This window comes from Tachyglossus aculeatus, chromosome Y4 (assembly GCF_015852505.1).
Source record: "Tachyglossus aculeatus isolate mTacAcu1 chromosome Y4, mTacAcu1.pri, whole genome shotgun sequence".
Lineage (NCBI taxonomy): Eukaryota > Metazoa > Chordata > Mammalia > Monotremata > Tachyglossidae > Tachyglossus > Tachyglossus aculeatus.
In genome coordinates this window covers 8,937,917-8,956,655 of record NC_052096.1, presented here as the reverse complement: position 1 = coordinate 8,956,655, position 18,739 = coordinate 8,937,917, and the positions used below count along the sequence as shown (strand labels likewise).

The window sequence follows — 18,739 nt, the reverse complement described above, 5'->3', positions numbered from 1 at the left end:
GTAGAGAAGCAGTGTGGCTCAATGGAAAGAGCCCGGGCTTTGGAGTCAGAGGTCATGGGTTCAAATCCCAGCTCCACCAATTGTCAGCTGTGTGACTTTGGGCAAGTCACTTAACTTCTCTATGCCTCAGTCACCTCATCTGTAAAATGGGGATTAAGACTGTGAGCCCCCCCGTGGGACAACCTGATCACCTTGTAACCTCCCCAGCGCTTAGAACAGTGCTTTGCACATAGCAAGCACTTAATAAATGCTATTATTATTATTCTTCCCTTAAGTCAGGTGTGGGGGAAGCATGGGAGCAGGAGAAGAGCTTAATAAATGCCATCAAAAAAATAAATGAATACTATTGAATGAATGAATGAACAAACACTAGCCTTACCCTAACCCTACCCGAGCTCTAACCCCAACCCCGACCCAACCAAAATCCCAACCTGCTCCCAACCCCTCACGAGGCAAGCTTCTCTTCTCTCATTACAGTGCTCTGCACTTAGTAAGAACTTAATGTAATCACTACTGTTTTCCCTCCTGTGTAGACTGTTAGACTCATGGAATAGGGCCTGAGTCCAACCTGACTCTCTTGTAAAGTGTTTGGCACAATCAATCAATCGTACTTACGATTACATAAGACAAGTTGGCAACATATAGAGACGGTCCCTACCCAACAGTGGGCTCACAGTCTAGAAGGGGGAGACAGAGAACAAAACAAAACACATTAACAAAATAAAATAAATAGAATAAATATGTACAAATAAAATAAATATAAATAGGGCTTAGTATGTGCAGAGCACATTACTGAGCACTTGGTAGAATACAATATGATGAAGTTGGTAGGCACGTCTCTTGTCCACAAAGGGCTTACAGTCCAGAGGGGATGTTGTAAGTCGTTATGGGCAGGGAATGTGTCCACTGATTCTGAATTATAACAATAATAATGTTATTATTAATAATAACAAATTTAGATTTTTAGTGAATTGAGACAAGACTGTTGAAAATCCCCCCCATGGTCTCAGCAGCTTGTTTCTCATTCATGCTTTCGGTTGTTTTTTGTCTACGGACCTGGAAGCCAGGAATTCTAGAAGCCCCCTCCCCTGGGAAGATTTGCCAGGTAATGGTGTCCTAGCTGTATTTTTGTTTATCAATCAATCAATCGTATTTATTGAGCGCTTACTATGTGCAGAGCACTGTACTAAGCGCTTGGGAAGTACAAATTGGCAGCATATAGAGACAGTCCCTACCCAACAGTGGGCTCACAGTCTAAAAGGGGGAGACAGAGAACAAAACCAAACATACTAACAAAATAAAATAAATAGAATAGATATGTACAAATAGAGTAAAAAATATGTACAAACATATATACAGGTGCTGTGGGGAAGGGAAGGAGGTAAGATGGGGGGGATGGAGAGGGGGACGAGGGGGAGAGGAAGGAAGGGGCTCAGTCTGGGAAGGCCTCCTGGAGGAGGTGAGCTCTCAGCAGGGCCTTGAAGGGAGGAAGAGAGCTAGCTTGGTGGATGGGCAGAGGGAGGAGGGCATTCCAGGCCCGGGGGATGACGTGGGCCGGGGGTCGATGGCGGGACAGGCGAGAGCGAGGTACGGTGAGGAGATCAGCGGGTACGGTGAGGAGATCAGCGGGTACGGTGAGGAGATTATGGTATTTGTTAAGTGCTTACTTAGAGAAGCAGCGTGGCTTAGTGGAAAGAGCACAGGCTTGGGAGTCAGATGTCATGGGTTCTAATTCCGGCTCTGCCCCTTGTCACCTGTGTGACTTTGGGCAAGTCAAATATCTTCTCTGTGCTTCAGTTACCACATCTGTAAAATGGGTATTAAGACCGTAAGCCCCACATGGGACAACCTTATCTTTTATCTCCTCCAGCACTTAGAACAGTGCTTGGCACATAGTAAGCTTTTAACAAATATTATCATTATTATTACTATATGCCAGGCACTGTTTTTATTTTTATTATTGTATTTGATAAATGCTTACTACATGCCAGGCACTGTACTAAGCCTTGAGACAGATTCATTCAAGGAGCCCACAGTCTCAATCCCCATTTTACAGATGAAGTGACTGAGGCACAGAGAAGTGAAGTGACTTGCCCGTGGTCACACTGCAAACAAGCAGCGTGGCTCAGTGGAAGGAGCCTGGGCTTTGGAGTCAGAGGTCATGGGTTCGAATTCCAGCTCTGCCAATTGTCAGCCGTGTGACTTTGGGGAAGTCACTTAACTTCTCTGTGCCTCAGTTACCTCATCTGTAAAATGGGGATTAAGACTGTGAGCCCCACGTGGGACAACCTGATCACCCTGTAACCTCCTCAGCGCTTAGAACAGTGCTTTGCACGTAGTAAGCGCTTAATAAATGCCATTATTAAACAAGCGGCAGAGGAGGGATTAGAACCCACGACATCAGACTCAGGTCCTTCCGATTGTACTCTCCCAAGCGTTTAATACAGTTTCAACATTCATTCATTCATTCAATCGTATTTATTGAGAGCTTACTGTATGCAGAGCACTGTACTAAGCACTTGGGAAGTACAAGTTGGCAACATATAGATACGGTCCCTACCCAGCAGTGGGCTCACAGTCTAGAAGGGGGAGACAGAGAACAAAACACATTAACAAAATAAAATAAATAGAATAAATATGTCCAAATAAAATAAATATAAAGTATATATAAATATAAATAAACATATAGTAAGGGCTAGACAGAGAACAAAACAAAGCATATTAACAAAATAAAATAAATAGAATAAATATGTTCAAATAAAATAAATATAAATTATATATATAAATATAAATATAAATAAACATATAGTAAGGGCTACACAGAGAACAAAACAGAACATATTAACAAAATAAAATAAATAGAATAAATATGTACAAATAAGATAAATATAAAGTATATCAATCAATCAATCATATTTATTGAGCGCTTACTGTGTGCAGAGCACTGTACTAAGCGCTTGGGAAATACAAGTTGGCAATATATAGAGACAGTCCCTACCCAACAGTGGGCTCACAGTCTAAAAGGGGGAGACAGAGAACAAAACCAAACATACTAACTAAATAAAATAAATAGAATAGATATGCACAAGCAAAATAAATAAATACATAGAGTAATAAAGATGTACAAACATATATACATATATACAGGTGCTGTGGGGAAGGGAAGGAGGTAAGATGGGGGGATGGAGAGGGGGACGAGAGGGAGAGGAAGGAAGGGGCTCAATCTGGGAAGGCCTCCTGGAATATATATAAATATAAATAAACATATAGTAAGGGCTAGACAGAGAACAAAACAATTAACAAAATAAAATATATAGAATAAATATGTACAAATAAAATAAATGTAAATTATATATAAATATAAACATATAGTAAGGGCTCAGGAAATACCGCTGATTAACAAATAAAAGATTATTATAATGATAATGGCATTTATTAAGTGCTTACTATGTGCTAAGCACTGGGGAGGTTACAAGGTGATCAGGTTGTCCCACGGGGGGGCTCACAGTCTTCATCCCCATTTTACAGATGAGGGAACTGAGGTCCAGAGAAGTTAAGTGACTTTCCCAAAGTCACACAGCTGACAGTTGGCGGAGTCGGGATTTGAACCCGTAACCCTTGACTCCAAAGTCCGTGCTCTTCCCACTGAGCCACGCTGCTTATCATTCCCTGGGCGGCGAGGAGGGTAATTTGGGGACGCGCCAGGGCGTGGATTCCAGCGTCACCCACTCAGAGGCCGGGCCCGAACCCGAGGCCCAGCAGGCTCCACCAATCACAGCGCCGCAAAGGCGAGTCCCGCCCCCAACCTGACGGATTTCACCAATCGCAGGAGGCGTCTGCGCGCGAGCTCCGCCCCTTCCACGTGCCCAAATACGTCCGAGCCGTGTTGGGGAGCCAATCATTGGAGGCTCCTCCGGGGCCAGTCCCGCCCCCCGAGGCGGAGGGCTCCGCCAATCACTGGAGGCGCTTCTGGGGCGGGTCCCGCCCCCTCAGGACGCACACAGGCTGTAGTCGGCCCTGTGAGCCAATAGGAAGGCGTTCTAGGCTTCCGGTCCGGCGCGCCAGCCAATCGTGGGACGGCTCCGGCGCCTGGGGGCGGGGCCTGGGGCGGGAGCCGGGGGACTAAGGACCGCGGGACAGCGACCGTAGGTGGGCCGGGGGTCCAGGGATCCGGGGGCGGGGGCTGCAGGGTTAATTCATTCATTCATTCATTCATTCAGTCGTATTTATTGAGCGCTTACTGTGTGCAGAGCACTGGACTAAGCGCTTGGGAAGTACAAGTTGGCAACATCTAGAGACAGTCCCTACCCAACAGTGGGCTCACAGTCTAGAAGGGGGAGACAGAGAACAAAACCAAACATACTAACAAAATAAAATAAATAGAATAGATATGTACAAGTAAGATAAATAAATAAATAGAGTAATAAATATGTACAAACAGATATACATATATACAGGTGCTGTGGGGAAGGGAAGGAGGTAAGATGGGGGGGATGGAGAGGGCGTCCAGTGGTTAGACCCGGGATCTAAAGACACTTAACGGCTGTGTGACCTTGGGCAAGTCACTTCACTGGGCCTCAGTGACCTCGTCTGTAAAATTCATTCATTCATTCAGTCGTATTTATTGAGCGCTTACTTTGTGCAGAGCACTGGACTAAGCGCTTGGGAAGTACAAGTTGGCAACATATAGAGACGGCCAATGGGTGTAAGGGCTGCGAAAATCGTTTACTGCATGCAGAGCGTTGTGGTCTATCAATCAATCAATCGTATTTATTGAGCGCTTACTGTGTGAAAAGCACTGTACTAAGCGCTTGGGAAGTACAAGTCGGCAACACATAGAGGCAGTCCCTACCCAACAGCGGGCTCACAGTCTAGAAGGGGGAGATGGAGAACAAAACCAAACATACTAACAAAATAAAATAAATAGAATAGATATGTACAAGTAAGATAAATAAATAGAGTAATAAATATGTACAGATATACATATATACAGGTGCTGTGGGGAAGGGAAGGAGGTAAGATGGGGGGATGGAGAGGGTGTCTAGTGGTTAGACCCGGGATCTGAGACACTTAACGGCTGTGTGACCTTGGGCAAGTCACTTCACTGGGCCTCAGTGACCTCGTCTGTAAAATTCATTCATTCATTCAATCGTATTTATTGGGTGCTTACTGTATGCAGAGCACTGTACTAAGCGCTTGGGAAGTGCAAGTTGGCACCATATAGAGACGGTCCCTACCCAACAGTGGGCTCACAGTCTAGAAGGGGAAGACAGAGAACAAAACAAAACATTAACAAAATAAAATAAATAGAATAAATATGTACAAGTAAATTAAATAAATAAATAGAGTAATAAATACGTACAAACATATATACGTATATACAGGTGCTGTGGGGAAGGGAAGGAGGTAAGGCGGGGGGGGAGGAGGGGGAGAGGATGGGGGTCCCATGGGGGACATGGGCTGTGTCCAACCTGATTGTCTTGTATCCCAGCGCTTTGTACAATGCCTAGTACACAGGCGTAATGGAAAGGGCACAGGCTTGGGAGTCAGAGGACCTGGGTTCTAATTGCACCCTTCCACTTGTCCACTCTGTGGGCTTGGACAAGTCACTTCACTTCTCCTGGCCTCAGTTCCGTCATCTGCGAAAGCAGGGTTAACACTGTGAGCCCCATTCATTCAGTCATATTCATTGAGCGTTTACTTTGTGGAAACACTGTGCTAAGCGCTTGGGAGAACACGAGCAGCGTGGCTTAGTGGAAAGAGCACGGACTTGGGAGTCAGAGCTCATGGGTTCTAGTCCTGACTCCGCCACTTGTCAGCTGTGTGATTTTGGGCAAGTCACTTAACTTCTCTGTGCCTCAGTTACTTCATCTGTAAAATGGGGATTAAGACTGTGAGCCCCTTGTGGGACAACCTGATTACTTGTATCTACCCCAGTGCTTGGCACATAGTAAGCGCTTAACAAATACCATTATTATTATTTTTATTATTATAAACACAGTCCCTGCCCACAGCAAGTTTATACCCTACAATGGGACATTGATTGTTTCTATCCCAGTGCATAGTATTGTGTTCAGTACATAGTATCAAGCATGTCTCTAGACTGTGAGCTCCTTGTGGGCAGGGAATGTGTCTGATGTTATATTGTACTCTCCCAAGAGCTTAGTACAATGCTTCTTCACACAGTAAGCACTCAATAAATATGATTGAATGAATAAAGAAGCAGTGTGGCGTAGTGGATAGAGAGCATGGACCTGGGAATCAAAAAATCATGGATTCTATTTCCAGCTGAACTACTTGTCTGCTTGGTGACCTTGGGCAAGTCAGGTCACTTCTCTTTGCCTCAGTTCCCTCATCTGTAAAATGGGGATTATGACTGTGAGCCCCAAGTGGAACAGGGATTGTGTCCAACTTGATTACCTTGTATTTATGCCTGCTCTTAGAACGGTGTTTGGCACATAGAAAGCGCTAAATAAATGCTATTATTATTATAGTAAGCACTTAACAAATACTGTTTTTTAAAAAAAGAAAGGTCAAGCCTGGGGGTGGGAAAAGGGTGTAGCGGCGCAGGGCCAGAGTGACCTCTCTCCTTTTCTCCCCTAGCAATGGGCTCAGCGCCTCCCAACTTTTCTTGGGTGCTTCCGGGCCGTCTGGCTGGCTTGGCCGTGCCGCGGCTGCCTGCCCACTACCAGTTCCTGTGGGCGCAGGGCGTGCGGCACCTGGTGTCACTGACGGAGCGGGCCCCCCAGCACAGGGACACCTGCCCCGGCCTCATCCTGCACCGCCTCCGCATCCCGGACTTCTGCCCGCCCTCGCCCGATCAGATCGACCGCTTTGTCCAGATCGTGGACGAGGCCGTCAGCCGGGGAGAGGTGAGGGGTGGGCAGGGGAGCTGGGGGCCGACGGCCCTGGGGGAGGGAGGAGGAGGAGGAGAGGACAGTGGCGGTAGGGCCCAAGAGGTCACTGGGTGGCCAGTACAGCATAGTGGGATGGAGCTGGAGGAGAGGACAGTGGCAGTGGGCCCAAGAGGTCACTGGGGCAGTGCAGTGGCCAGGACAGCATGGTGGGAGTGGAACTGGAGGAGGAGACAGTGTCAGTGGGTCCAAGAGGTCACTGGGACAGTGCAGTGGCCTGGACAGAGTGGTGAGAGTGGAGCTGGAGGAGGGGACAGTGGCAATGGGCCCAAGAAGTCACGGGGGTAAAGTGGTGGCCCGGACAGTGTCCTGGAAGTGGTGTCCAAGAGAGGCCCGGGAGAGGTAGGTGAGGAGTGGTGGAGTGAGGTTCTAGGACAGCAGTGGTTGGGGTGGAACGGGAAGGGGGCTTCAGGTGAGGAGGAGGATGGGGGGTGTCCCCGCTGAGCCGTGTCCCTTCCCCTCCTCCATCCCCCACCCTCGCAGGCCGTGGGAGTGCACTGTGCCCTGGGCTTTGGCCGGACGGGGACGCTGCTGGCCTGCTACCTGGTCAAGGTGCAGGGTCTGTCCGGCGGCCAAGCAGTGGAGGAGATCCGCAGGCTGCGTCCCGGCTCCATTGAGACCCCCGAACAAGAGAGAGCCGTCTTCCAGTTCTACCAGCGCACCAAGTAACGGAAAGACCTCTCCCCGGCCCAGGACTCAGGAGGATTTGGGTGCTAATCCCAGCTCCGCCACCTCCCTGCTGCTGGGTGGCCTTGGGCAAGCCAAGTCACTCCTCTGGGCCTCAGTTCCCTCATCAGGAAAATGGGGATAAAGAGTGGGAGCCCCATGTGGGACAGAGACTGTGTCCATTCTGGATTAATTTGTATAGGCCCCAGCACTTAACTACAGTGCCTGGCACATAGTAAGCGCTTAATAAATGCCATAGAAAAATAAAAAATGTGGGGCAGGGGGTAGTCCCCTCTTCTCCCTTCCACCCACCCAGACTCTGCAACTACCTCAGCCTCATACACCCTCTCGCACCCCACCCTAGCTTCGGGGGGAATGGTGGGTCCGTCAGCTACCTTGCCCACAAACTGGCCCCCAGAAGCCTCCTCTTGTCCTCCCACGGGCTGGGGGCTGGGGTTTTGGAGAAACCAATGGATTTGGGGGGGAGTGAGGGCATGACCAGGCTCAGTGTGTGTGTGTGTGTGTGAGTGTGTGTGTGTCTGCCTGCCTGTCTTCTCCCCCTCCCCGCCAATAAAGTGATCATTAAGCACCTTCTCTCCCTGGTTCTTGAGGAAGCAAATGGGTTCCAGAGTAGGTGGGGGGAGAGTCCTGTGAAACTGGGGTATCCAGATGCACCCCAGTTCTCCCCCTCCCCATCAAGACAGAACCAAATCACCCGGTCTACCCCTCTCCCCTCCAGCTTCCCCAGAAAACTGCTTCTTCCCTATTGAGTACCTACCTCCTCCAGGAAGTCTTCCTTCCTCCATCCACTCTAACTCCCCAGCACTCTTCCAAGATGCTCTCCCACTCCACTCTGTTGCCACGAGCACAGTCCACAGATGGTTCTGGCTGCCCATCCCCTCTTCCCCTGGCACAGGGAGAGAAGGGATCTGTCTGGCCTCAAGCACACAGGCTTCAACCATCAATCAATCAGTCAATCGATATTTATTGAGCACTTATGTGCAGAGCACTGTACTAAGCACTTATAGTACAATACAACAATGAACAGTAATTAAATATATGCATAACCCCATATTTGTATTCGTTGTATTCAAAGTAGATATCACTGGTGGTAAAATTTATCTGCCAGAGCTGAAAAGCTGAAAAGATCAATACAGGACCCAGACTCACAACTACATGAAAACTGTTTTTTATCTTGTTTGATGTTTGCAGGGCCTGGTGCTGATTATCCCTTTTTGCCTCCTTGTCCTTAAGAAGCGTTTGCTCAAAAAGAACATTTCTTCCTTGAAAGTCAGTCAATAGTATTTATTGAGCACTTACTGTGTGCAGAGCACTGGACTAAGCACTTGGGAGGGTATAATATAACAGAGTTAGTGACACGGTCCCTGCCCCATCCGATTCACTGCATCTCCCTCTCATTGGAGAAGCAGCGTGGCTCAGTGGAAAGAGCACAGGCTTGGGAGTCAGAGGTCATGGGTTCTAATCCCAGCTCCGCCACTTGTCAGCTGGGTGACTTTGGGCAAGTCACTTAACTTCTCTGGGCCTCAGTTCCCTCATCTGTAAAATAGGGATTAAGACTGATCCCCACGTGGGACAACCTGATCACCTTGTATCCTCCCCAGCACTTAGAACAATGCTTTGCACATAGTAAGCGCTTAACAGATGCCATTATTATTATTATTATTATTGTCTCCCCCCATCAATGGTATTTATTGAACACTAAATGTATACAGAGCAGTGTACTAACCACCTGGAAGAGGACAGTACAACAGAGTGGGTAGACACATTTCCTGCCATGACACACCCACTCCCTTCTGCATCGCTCTGACTTGCTCACTTTATTCGTCACCCCTGCTCCCAGCCCCATAGCACTTACATACATATCTGTAATTTATTTATTTATATTAACATCTGTCTCCCCTCCACCTCCCCACCACCCCAGACTGTAAACCTGTTGTGGACAGGGAATGTGTCTGTTTCTTGTATTGTTCTTGTATTGTTCCTCTCAAGCATTTAGTACAGTCTCTGCACACAGTAAGCACTCAATAAATATGATTGACCAGCTGACCTGACACTCTACTTTCAATTAGTGGTCCCACTGAGGCGGGGTGGTTGGAAAGGGGAGCCCCGAATGGCGGCCCCCAGAAGCTGGGAGGGGGCGGAAAGGACTCCGAGGAATTCAGTTCAATTCAATCATAGTTATTGTCTGCCACATAGTAAGTGCTTAACAAATACCATTATTGTTATCATTATTATCATATGCTTACTGTGTGCAACGCACTATACTAAGCACTTGGGAGAGTACAATATAACAATAAGCAGACACATTCCCTGCCCAAAACAAACTTACAGTCTTGAGGAGACAGAAATTAATAGAAATAAGTAAATTAAAGATGTGTATGTAAGTGCTGTGGGGCTGGAAGGGGGATGAATAAAGGGAGCAAGTCAGGGTGATGCAGAAGGGAGTGGGAGAAGCGGAAAGGAGGTGGTGTGCCTTCAATTCATTCATTCAGTTATATTTATTGAGCATCTACTTTGTGCAGAGCAGTCTATTAAACACTTGGGAGAGTACAATATAGCAATAAACAGGCACAATCCCTGCCCGCTTACAGTCTAGAGGACGAGGCCTTAAAGAGGGGGAGGGCTTGTGGAAACGTCGAGAGAGGAAACCCACCAGGCCTTTCTCAAGGGGTTGAGTCGGGGAGGAAACGTCGATTAGCTGGTAGAGGTCGACTTCCCACTTCCTTGTCGACCTGTCGTCTGGGAGCACGGACTGCGAGCCCAGAAAGGCTGCCCTGCCCCACTCCCTGAGGGGAAAGAGACCCCCAGCCTTCACCAGAGGCGCCTCGGACCCCCGCCTCATGCTGTTGCGGGCCACTCTACTGGTCCTGGGTGAGTTGAAGCTGGTCTCCCCTCCTGGGGCTCAGCCTGGAGCCAGGGACAAGAGGGGATGATAATAAAAAGCTCGTCGTAGGTAGGGAATAATAATAATTATTATTATTCTGTGCTAAGCACTAGGATAAGTATGAGTTAATCAGGTTGGACGCAGTCCCTGGCCCACATGGGGCTCACACTCTTGATCTCCATTTTACGGTGAGTGGTAAGTGAGGCACAGAGAAGTGAAGTGACTTTCCCAAGGTCACATAGCAAACAAGTGGTGGAGCTGGGATTAGAACCCAGGTCCTTCTGATTCTCAGGTCTGGGCTCTGTCCACGAGGCCATGCTGCTTCCTATGCTGGATGGAGGGGTTTTTGCGGGGGAAGTTTATTGCATTTGTTAAGTACTTATTGTGTGTCAAACATGGGGCTTACTGTATAAGTACGAGGGAGAACAGGAGAACTGAGGCACAGAGATCAATCAATCAATCATATTTATTGAGTGCTTACTGTGTGCAGAGCACTGTACTAAGCGCTTGGGAAGTACAAGTTGGCAACATATAGAGACGGTCCCTACCCAACAGTGGGCTCACAGTCTAGAAGGGGGAGACAGAGAACAAAAAACATATTAACAAAATAAAATAAATAGAATAGATATGTACAAGTAAAATAAATAAATAGAGTAATAGATACGTACAAACATATATACATATATACAGGTGATATACATATATACAGGTGTATATATATATACAGAGATGTGAAACGACTTACCCAAGAACACACTGCAAACATTTGGCAGAGCTGGTGATCTAATGGTTAGAGCCCGGGCCTGGGAGAGAGAAGGACCTGGGTCTAATCCCAGCTCCACCGCTTGTCTGCTGTGTGAACTTGGGCAAGTCACTTCACTCCTCTGGGCCTCAGTTACCTCATCTGTAAAATGGGGATTGAAACTGGGAGCCCCACATGGGACATAAACTGCATCCAAACTGTTGACCTTGTATCTATTCCGTGCTTAGTACAGTGCTTGCCACATAGAAGGCAATTAACAAATCCAACGCTTAGAACAGTGGTTTGCACATAGTAAGCGCTTAATGAATGCCGTCGTTATTATTACCATGTTTTTTAAAAAGGCGGGATTAGAACCCAGGTCTTGTGACTGCCAAGCCCATGCTCTTTCCACTGGGCTCCAGGAGCCTCTGTGGACAGAACCTGGGTATGGTCACGGGCCAGGAGACGACCCGTGGGGACGCTGACTTTTTCATCTGAGGACGTGGGGAGAAGAATGCAACTCCATGGCCCAGTCCAGAGCCCCAGCAGGGCACAAGATGGGAGAAGCTCAGGGTTGACTGAGTGCCTTCTGATCAGCACTCTTCTAATATCATAGAGGATGGTAGAATCCTGGAGAGCACTGGAGAGAACAGTAGAATACTAGAGCACTAGAAAAAGTAGTAGAATACTAGAGCAACAGTGGAATATTAGAATGCTGTAGACAGCAGTAGAATACTAGAGCACGTAGAGAGCAGTCGAATAGTGGAGCACTGGAGAAAACAAATGAATAGTTAGAGCACAATGGAAAGCAGTAGAATATTAGACAACAATAGGATATTAGAGCACTGTAACAAACAGTAGAATATTAGAAAACAGTAGATTATTAGAGACCTGTAGAACACAGTAGAATACTATAGCACTACAGAAAACAGTAGAATATTAGAGTACTGCAGAGAACAGTCAGTCAATGGAATTTATTGAGCACTTAGTGTGTGCAGAGCACTGTACATTATAGCACTGTAACAGGCACATTGCCTGCCCACCACAAGCGTAGCCTGGAGAATATTAGAGCACTGTAGAAAACAGAATATTAGAACACTGTAGATAACATTAGAAGCAGCATGGTGTAGGCTAGAGCATGGGCCTGGGAATCACAAGGTCCTGGGTTCTAATCCCAACTCCACCACTTGTCTGTTGGGTGATCTTGGGCAAGTCACTTCACTTCTCTGGGCCCCAGTTACCTCATCTGTAAAATGGGGATTGAGACTGCAAGCCCCATATGGGACAGGGACTGTATCCAACTTGATTTTCTTGTAACCATCCTAGCACTTAGTACAGTGCCTGGCACATAGTAAGTGCTTAACAAATACCACCATCATTATTACTGTTATTAACAGTAGAATACTAGAGCACTGTAGAGAACAGTATATCTTTGAATACTAGAGACAGTTGCTAAGACAGACTAGTAGAAGAATACTATTAGTAGAACACTAACTCTATATTAGAGTACTATTTTTGAATACTAGTGCAATGTAGAAAACAGTAGAATATTAGAGAACAGTAGAGTATTAGAGCAGAGTAGAAAACAGTAGAATATTAGAGGACTGTAGAGAACAGTCGAATACTAGAGCACTGTAAAAAACTGAATACTATATCACTGTAGAGACCAGTAGAATAGTAGAGCATTGTAGAGGACAGTTGAGTACTAGAGCACTGTAAAAAGCAGTAGAATACTAGAGCACTATAGAGAACACTAAAATAGTAGAGCGCTGTAGAGAACAGTAATCACTCTTAAGGGTGAGAGAAAACGGATATTGAATCCCATTTTAGAGACGAGGAAACTGAGACACAGACTAGTTAAGTGACCCACCCGAGGTCACCCAGAAGGCAAATGGCAGAGTCAGGAATAGAATCCAGATTCTAGTAATGGCTTATTATTAATTTATTGATATTAATATGAATGTCTGTCTCCCCCTCGAGACTGTAAGCTTATTGTCTGTTCCATTGTTCTATTGTCCTCTCACAAGCGCTTAGTACAATGCTCTGCACACAGTAAGAGCTCAATAAATACAATTGACTGACTAAAGCAGGTCTCCTGACTCCCAGTGCTCCTATACTAGGGAACAGTAGAGCACTGTAGAGTCCAGTAGAATACCAGAACACTAAAGAGCACTGAATCCTCTCAAGCGGTTCCGTGAGAACAAAATATGGTTAGAAGAGCGATCCTTGCCCTCAAGGAGAATCCAGTCTAGTGGGGTCAAGCTCCCATTCAAGATTCTTTGGGGTAAAATTCAGGGCCACAGGCTACAGCCCCTAGTGTGACCCCAACAGGTGAGATTCCCCCCACCCCCCCATGCTCCCCCCTGCCTCCAACCACCTGGGACAAACAGAACTGCTTTGTGTGTCGCTGTTCATTTCTCCTTTGATGGTGGAGCCCCTTGCACGTCTCACGTTGTGGGTTAGAGTGGGGGAGGGGGAGAGTCAGGGTGAAGAAAGGGGTCCTGCGGGAGAAGCAGGGTCCGACTACCACAGAGGGTTTCGTTTTTTTGGTTTGATTTCTTGAAATGGTACTCATTAAGCACTTCTAGCCATTGTACTAAGTGCTGGGGTAGATACCAAGCTAATCAGGTTGGACATAGGCTCTGTCCCACATCGGACTCACAGTCTTAATCCCCATTTTACAGATGAGGGAGAGGAGGCCCAGAGAAGTGAAGTGATTTGCCCGAGGTCACACAGCAGACAAAGGGGGTAGCGGGACTTAGAACCCAAGTCCCCCTGACTCCCAGGGCCGAGTTCTAGCCACTAGGCCATGCTGGTTCACTTTAAGCATTTGTCAGGTGGTGTTTGGGAACCAGGTGTGGGCTGCAGTCCTGATTGGGGTGGGGAGCCTGGGTCCCCCATCTCAATCAATCAATCAATCAATCAATCATATTTATTGAAACATACTATGTGCAGCAAACTGTACTAAGCACTTGGGAGAGTACAGTGCAACAGAAGCAGCAGACATGTTCCCTGCCCATAACAAGCTTACAGTCTAGAGGGGGAGACAGACATTAATATGAATCAGTAGGTCATTTAGACCTACTGTGAGCCCACTGTTGGGTAGGGACTGTCTCTATGTGTTCCCAACTTGTACTTCCCAAGTGCTTAGTACAGTGCTCTGCACACAGTAAGCGCTCAATAAATACGATTGATTGACTGATTGATTGATTGATTTATAATATAGAATTTAAAGATACGTACATCAGTGCTGTGGGTTTGGGAGTTGGAGTGAATATCAAATGTCCAAAGGTCACAGATCAAACGGCAAAGATGATGCAGAAGGAAAAGCGAGCCCGGGAAAAGAGGGTTTAATCGGGGAAAGCCTCATAAAGGAGATGTGACTTTAGGAATGCTTCGATTATGGCAGAGGACAGGACATTCTGGAGAAAGTATATCCATGGAGTCGCTATGAATTGGAAATGACTCGATGGCACTTAATAATAATAATAATGCTTTGAAGGTGGAAAGATTGGTAGTCTGGTGTAAATGGAGGGGGAAGGAGCTCCAGGATAGGGGGAGGATGTGGGGAAAGTGGTCGGCGGTGAGCTAGATGAGATTGGGGCACGGTGAGTAAGCTGGCGCTAGAGGAGCGCAGTGTGTGAGCTGGGCGGGAGTAGGAGACTAGAGAGGTGAGGTAGGAGGGGGTGAGTTGATTTTGTGCTTTAAAGCCGATGGTAAGGAATTACCTCAGTGCCAGAATTGCCTCAGTGCCAGCCTGGTAGTTCTGCCTCCCAGCCCGGCATTGTGGGAATTTCCCGGCCCTGCCGAGAATCTCCTCCAAAGGCCTTCCCTGACCAAGTCCTCCTTTCCTCTTCTCCCTCTCCCTTCTGTGTCACCCTGACTTGCCCCTTTTGTGCATTCATTCATTCAATCGTATTTATTGAGCGCTTACTTTGTGCAGAGCACTATACTAAGCGCTTGGGAAGTACAAGTTAACAACATATAGAGACAGTCCCTACCCAACAACGGGCTCACAGTCTAGAAGGGGGAGACAGACAACAAAGCAAAACATGTGGACCGGTGTCAAGTAATCAAAATAAATAGAAATAAAGCTAGATGCACATCATTGACAAAATAAATAGAACAGTAAATATGTACAAGTAAAATAAATAGAATAATAAGTAAAATAGAGTAATATTTTGTTCATTCTCCCTCCCAGCCCCACAGCACTTATGTCCATATCTGTCATTTATTTATTTATAAATAAATCTGTCTCTCCCTCTAGACTGAAAGATTGATGTGGGGAGGGAATGTATGTGTTATAATGTACTCTTCCAAGCATTTAGTACAGTGCTCTGCATACAGTAAGCGCTCAATAAAAACCTATTGACTGACTGACTGAGTAGTCTGGACCTGGGGAAATGGGTGTGGGAGGTGGGACCCAAGTGGCAGTGGGAAGACAAGCAGTGTGTCCTAGTGGTTAGAGCACAGGCCTGGAAGGACCTGGGTTCTAATCCCAGCTCCACCACTTGCCTGCTATGTGACCTTGGGCAAGTCACTTCACTTCTCTGGGCCTCAGTTACCACATCCGTAAAATGGGGATTGAGACTGTGAGCCCCACATGGGACAGAGACTGCATCCAATCCGATTTTCTTCTATCTACCCCAGCACATAGTACAGTGTCTAGCACGTTATAAGTGATTAACAAATACCATAAAAAAGAGAGATGGGAGATGGCATCGTGAGTGTCACACTCCGACATTCCCAGAAAAGAGGAGGTGTCCAGAGTGCCCTCCTGTTCCTGATCCTGAAAGTTATCTGGAGCCAGTGCTGCTACCCACCGCTCCCTCTGGTAGTTCCCTCTGGCCAGAGCCGGAGTGTCCACCCTCTCCGCCCTTTGAGCCCAGGCCAAGCCAGTGTGCAGGCAAACCCAACAAGGGAAGCAACCCAGCCCCTCTGGGTTTCCCCCCGGACAGGGCCCAATTGCCTAACCTCCATTTCTCTGCTCTCTTCCAGCCATGGACCATGGGATATGTGGTGAGTCCCCCTGACCTGATCCTTTCTGGGGCACTGAATCCACACAGGGGGTGACATGCCCTCCAGGGTGACTAGGAATGGCAGGTTGGGTGGTGGGGGCATGAGACAGAGGGGTATCATCCCTCAATCCCGGGTCCAGGGAGACCAGTGTCATGTGGACGGGGTGGTCTGAGTGTGGAGATGCCGTGAAGCTCCGTGGCCATTGACCACCGTCTTCTAACGGTCCCCAGTGCTGTTCCTGAGGCCCGTGCTGAGAGCCACCCCTTCTGCCCAGCCTCTGGAGGGGAGCCCACTCACCCTGACCTGTGACACCCGGATGGACCCCCAGAGTCCAGGCCCCCCGAGACCAGACCCCCAACTGCACTTCTCCTTCTACAAAAGCTCCAAGATGGTGCGGGGCTGGGATGGGTCCCCGGGCCACCGGATCCAGGCAGCCCAGCTGGGGGACTCAGGAGTCTACCTGTGCCAGGCGGCCACCCTGACCTTCACCATCCGAAAGCAGAGTGCCCAGCAACATATCCGGGTGAAGCGTGAGTCCGGGTTGGGGGGAAGAGTCAGGGCTGGCCGGCGTCCAGGGGGGAGGGTCAGAGGTGGATGGAGTCCGGGGAGGACTACTGATTGCAAGCAGAGTGGCGGATCAGTCAAGTCAATCGTATTTATTGAGCACTAATTGTGTGCAGATCATTGTACTAAGTGCTGGGGAGAGTACTACATAGCAATAGAACAGACAAATTCCCTATCCAAGAGGTAGGACATGGAAAGGAGTCGGCATCAAGATGGATGAGATCTAGGTACAGCGAACGGGTAGCCATTAGAGGAGCAAAGTATGTGGGCAGGGATCGTAGTTGGACAGCAGCGAAGTCAAGCAGGAGAGAGAGATGATTGATTGCCTTATAGTTAGTCAGTCAGTTGTATTTACTGAACACTTTTTGTGCGGAGCACTGAACTAAGCGCTTGGAGTTTCCATTTGATGTAGACATGCAGTGTGGCTTAGTGGATAGAACCCGGGCCTGGGGGTCAGAAGGACCTGTATTCTAAACCCAGCTCTGCCACATGTCTGCTGCATGACCTTGGGCAAGTCACTTCACTTCTCTGGGCCTCGTTTCCCCCATCTGTATAATGAGGATTAAGAGTGTGAGTGCCATGTGGGACAGGGACTGTGTCCACCCTGATAAGCTTTAATCTACCCTAGTGTTTAGAACAGAGCTTGGCACATAGTAAGCGCTTAGCAAATACCATCATTACTATTATTATTATTATGAGGTTGCTGAGGCGAGGGAAGATGCGGGCTGAACAGGGATTCTGTTTCCCCAGGAGTCCCGGTATCCGGCGTCAGCCTGGCGACCCATCCCCCCGGGGGGCAGGCAGAGGAAGGGAGGAGGTTGGTGCTTGTCTGCTCGGCAGCCGCGGGCACGGGACCCATCTCCTTTTCCTTACACCGAGCTGGCCGGGACCGGGCGAGGTCCTTGAAGATGGTGGTGGGGACCAAGAGGATGGCGGCGATGGAGCTGTCCTCTGTGAGGGAGAGCGATGGCGGGGAATACTGGTGTGCAGCCAGCAACGGCGATGGCTTAGTGACCAGTGACAGGTTGAATGTCACAGTGACCGGTAAGTGTGTCATAATCACCCCCACCACCCCCAGAGGCCCCTCCCCCCGGACCTTCCGGGAAAGGAGTCAGAGGAACCTGGGTTCTAATCCTGGCTCCGCCACTCGTCGGCTTGAGGGAATTTAGGCAAGTCACTTCACTTTTTGGGGCCTCACTGGGAGTGGACAAGGGGAGCCCCACATGGGACGGGGACAGTGTCCAACCTGATCTGCTTAGATCCACCCCAGCGCTTAGTACCATGCCTAGCACCGAGTAAACACTTGACAAATACCACAATTCTTATTATTGTTAGGGCTGGATTAAGGCAGGGGCTTTGGAGGTTTTGCTCAGGGCCTTGAGCTGATGGGGACCCCCACAAAAGTGAGTCCATAGCTATACATACATATATAAATATATATCATTCATATATAGATAATGTGTGTATACGTTGTATATGTGTATATGTGTATATGTTGCCAACTTGTACTTCCCAAGCGCTTAGTACAGTGCTCTGCACACAGTAAGCGCTCAACAAATACGATTGATGATGATATATAAAGAATGATCTATAGTTTAATCTACATTGAGAAGCAGCATGGTGGAGTAGATAGAGCATTGGCTTGGGAGCCAGAAGGTCATGGGTTCTAATCTTGGCTTTATCATGTGTCGTCTGTGTGACCTTGGACAAGTCACTTCACTTCTCTGGGCCTCAGTTACCTCATCTGTAAAATGGGGATTAAGACTGTGAGCCCCATGTGGGACAGGGACTGTGTCCATCCCAGTTTGCTTGTATCCACCCCAACGCTTAATACAGTGCCTGGCACATAGTAAGCGCTTAACAAATACCCCAATTGTTATTATCATTTTGATTTCTTAACACTGAATTGTAACCACAGAATCGCTTCAT

The 18,739-nt window shown here is 47.8% G+C and overlaps 1 protein-coding gene across 1 annotated transcript; it reads left to right on the top strand.

Annotated features, from left to right (window-relative positions):
• Positions 1 to 4,129: 4,129 nt before the first annotated feature.
• Positions 4,130 to 7,698, top strand: DUSP23 (dual specificity phosphatase 23). Its single transcript, XM_038768918.1, has 3 exons — positions 4,130 to 4,149; positions 6,604 to 6,872; positions 7,398 to 7,698. The coding sequence occupies exons 2-3, from the start codon at positions 6,606 to 6,608 to the stop codon at positions 7,581 to 7,583; spliced, it is 453 nt and encodes a 150-aa protein (XP_038624846.1). The 5' UTR covers positions 4,130 to 4,149; positions 6,604 to 6,605; the 3' UTR covers positions 7,584 to 7,698.
• The last annotated feature ends 11,041 nt before the right edge of the window (positions 7,699 to 18,739 follow it).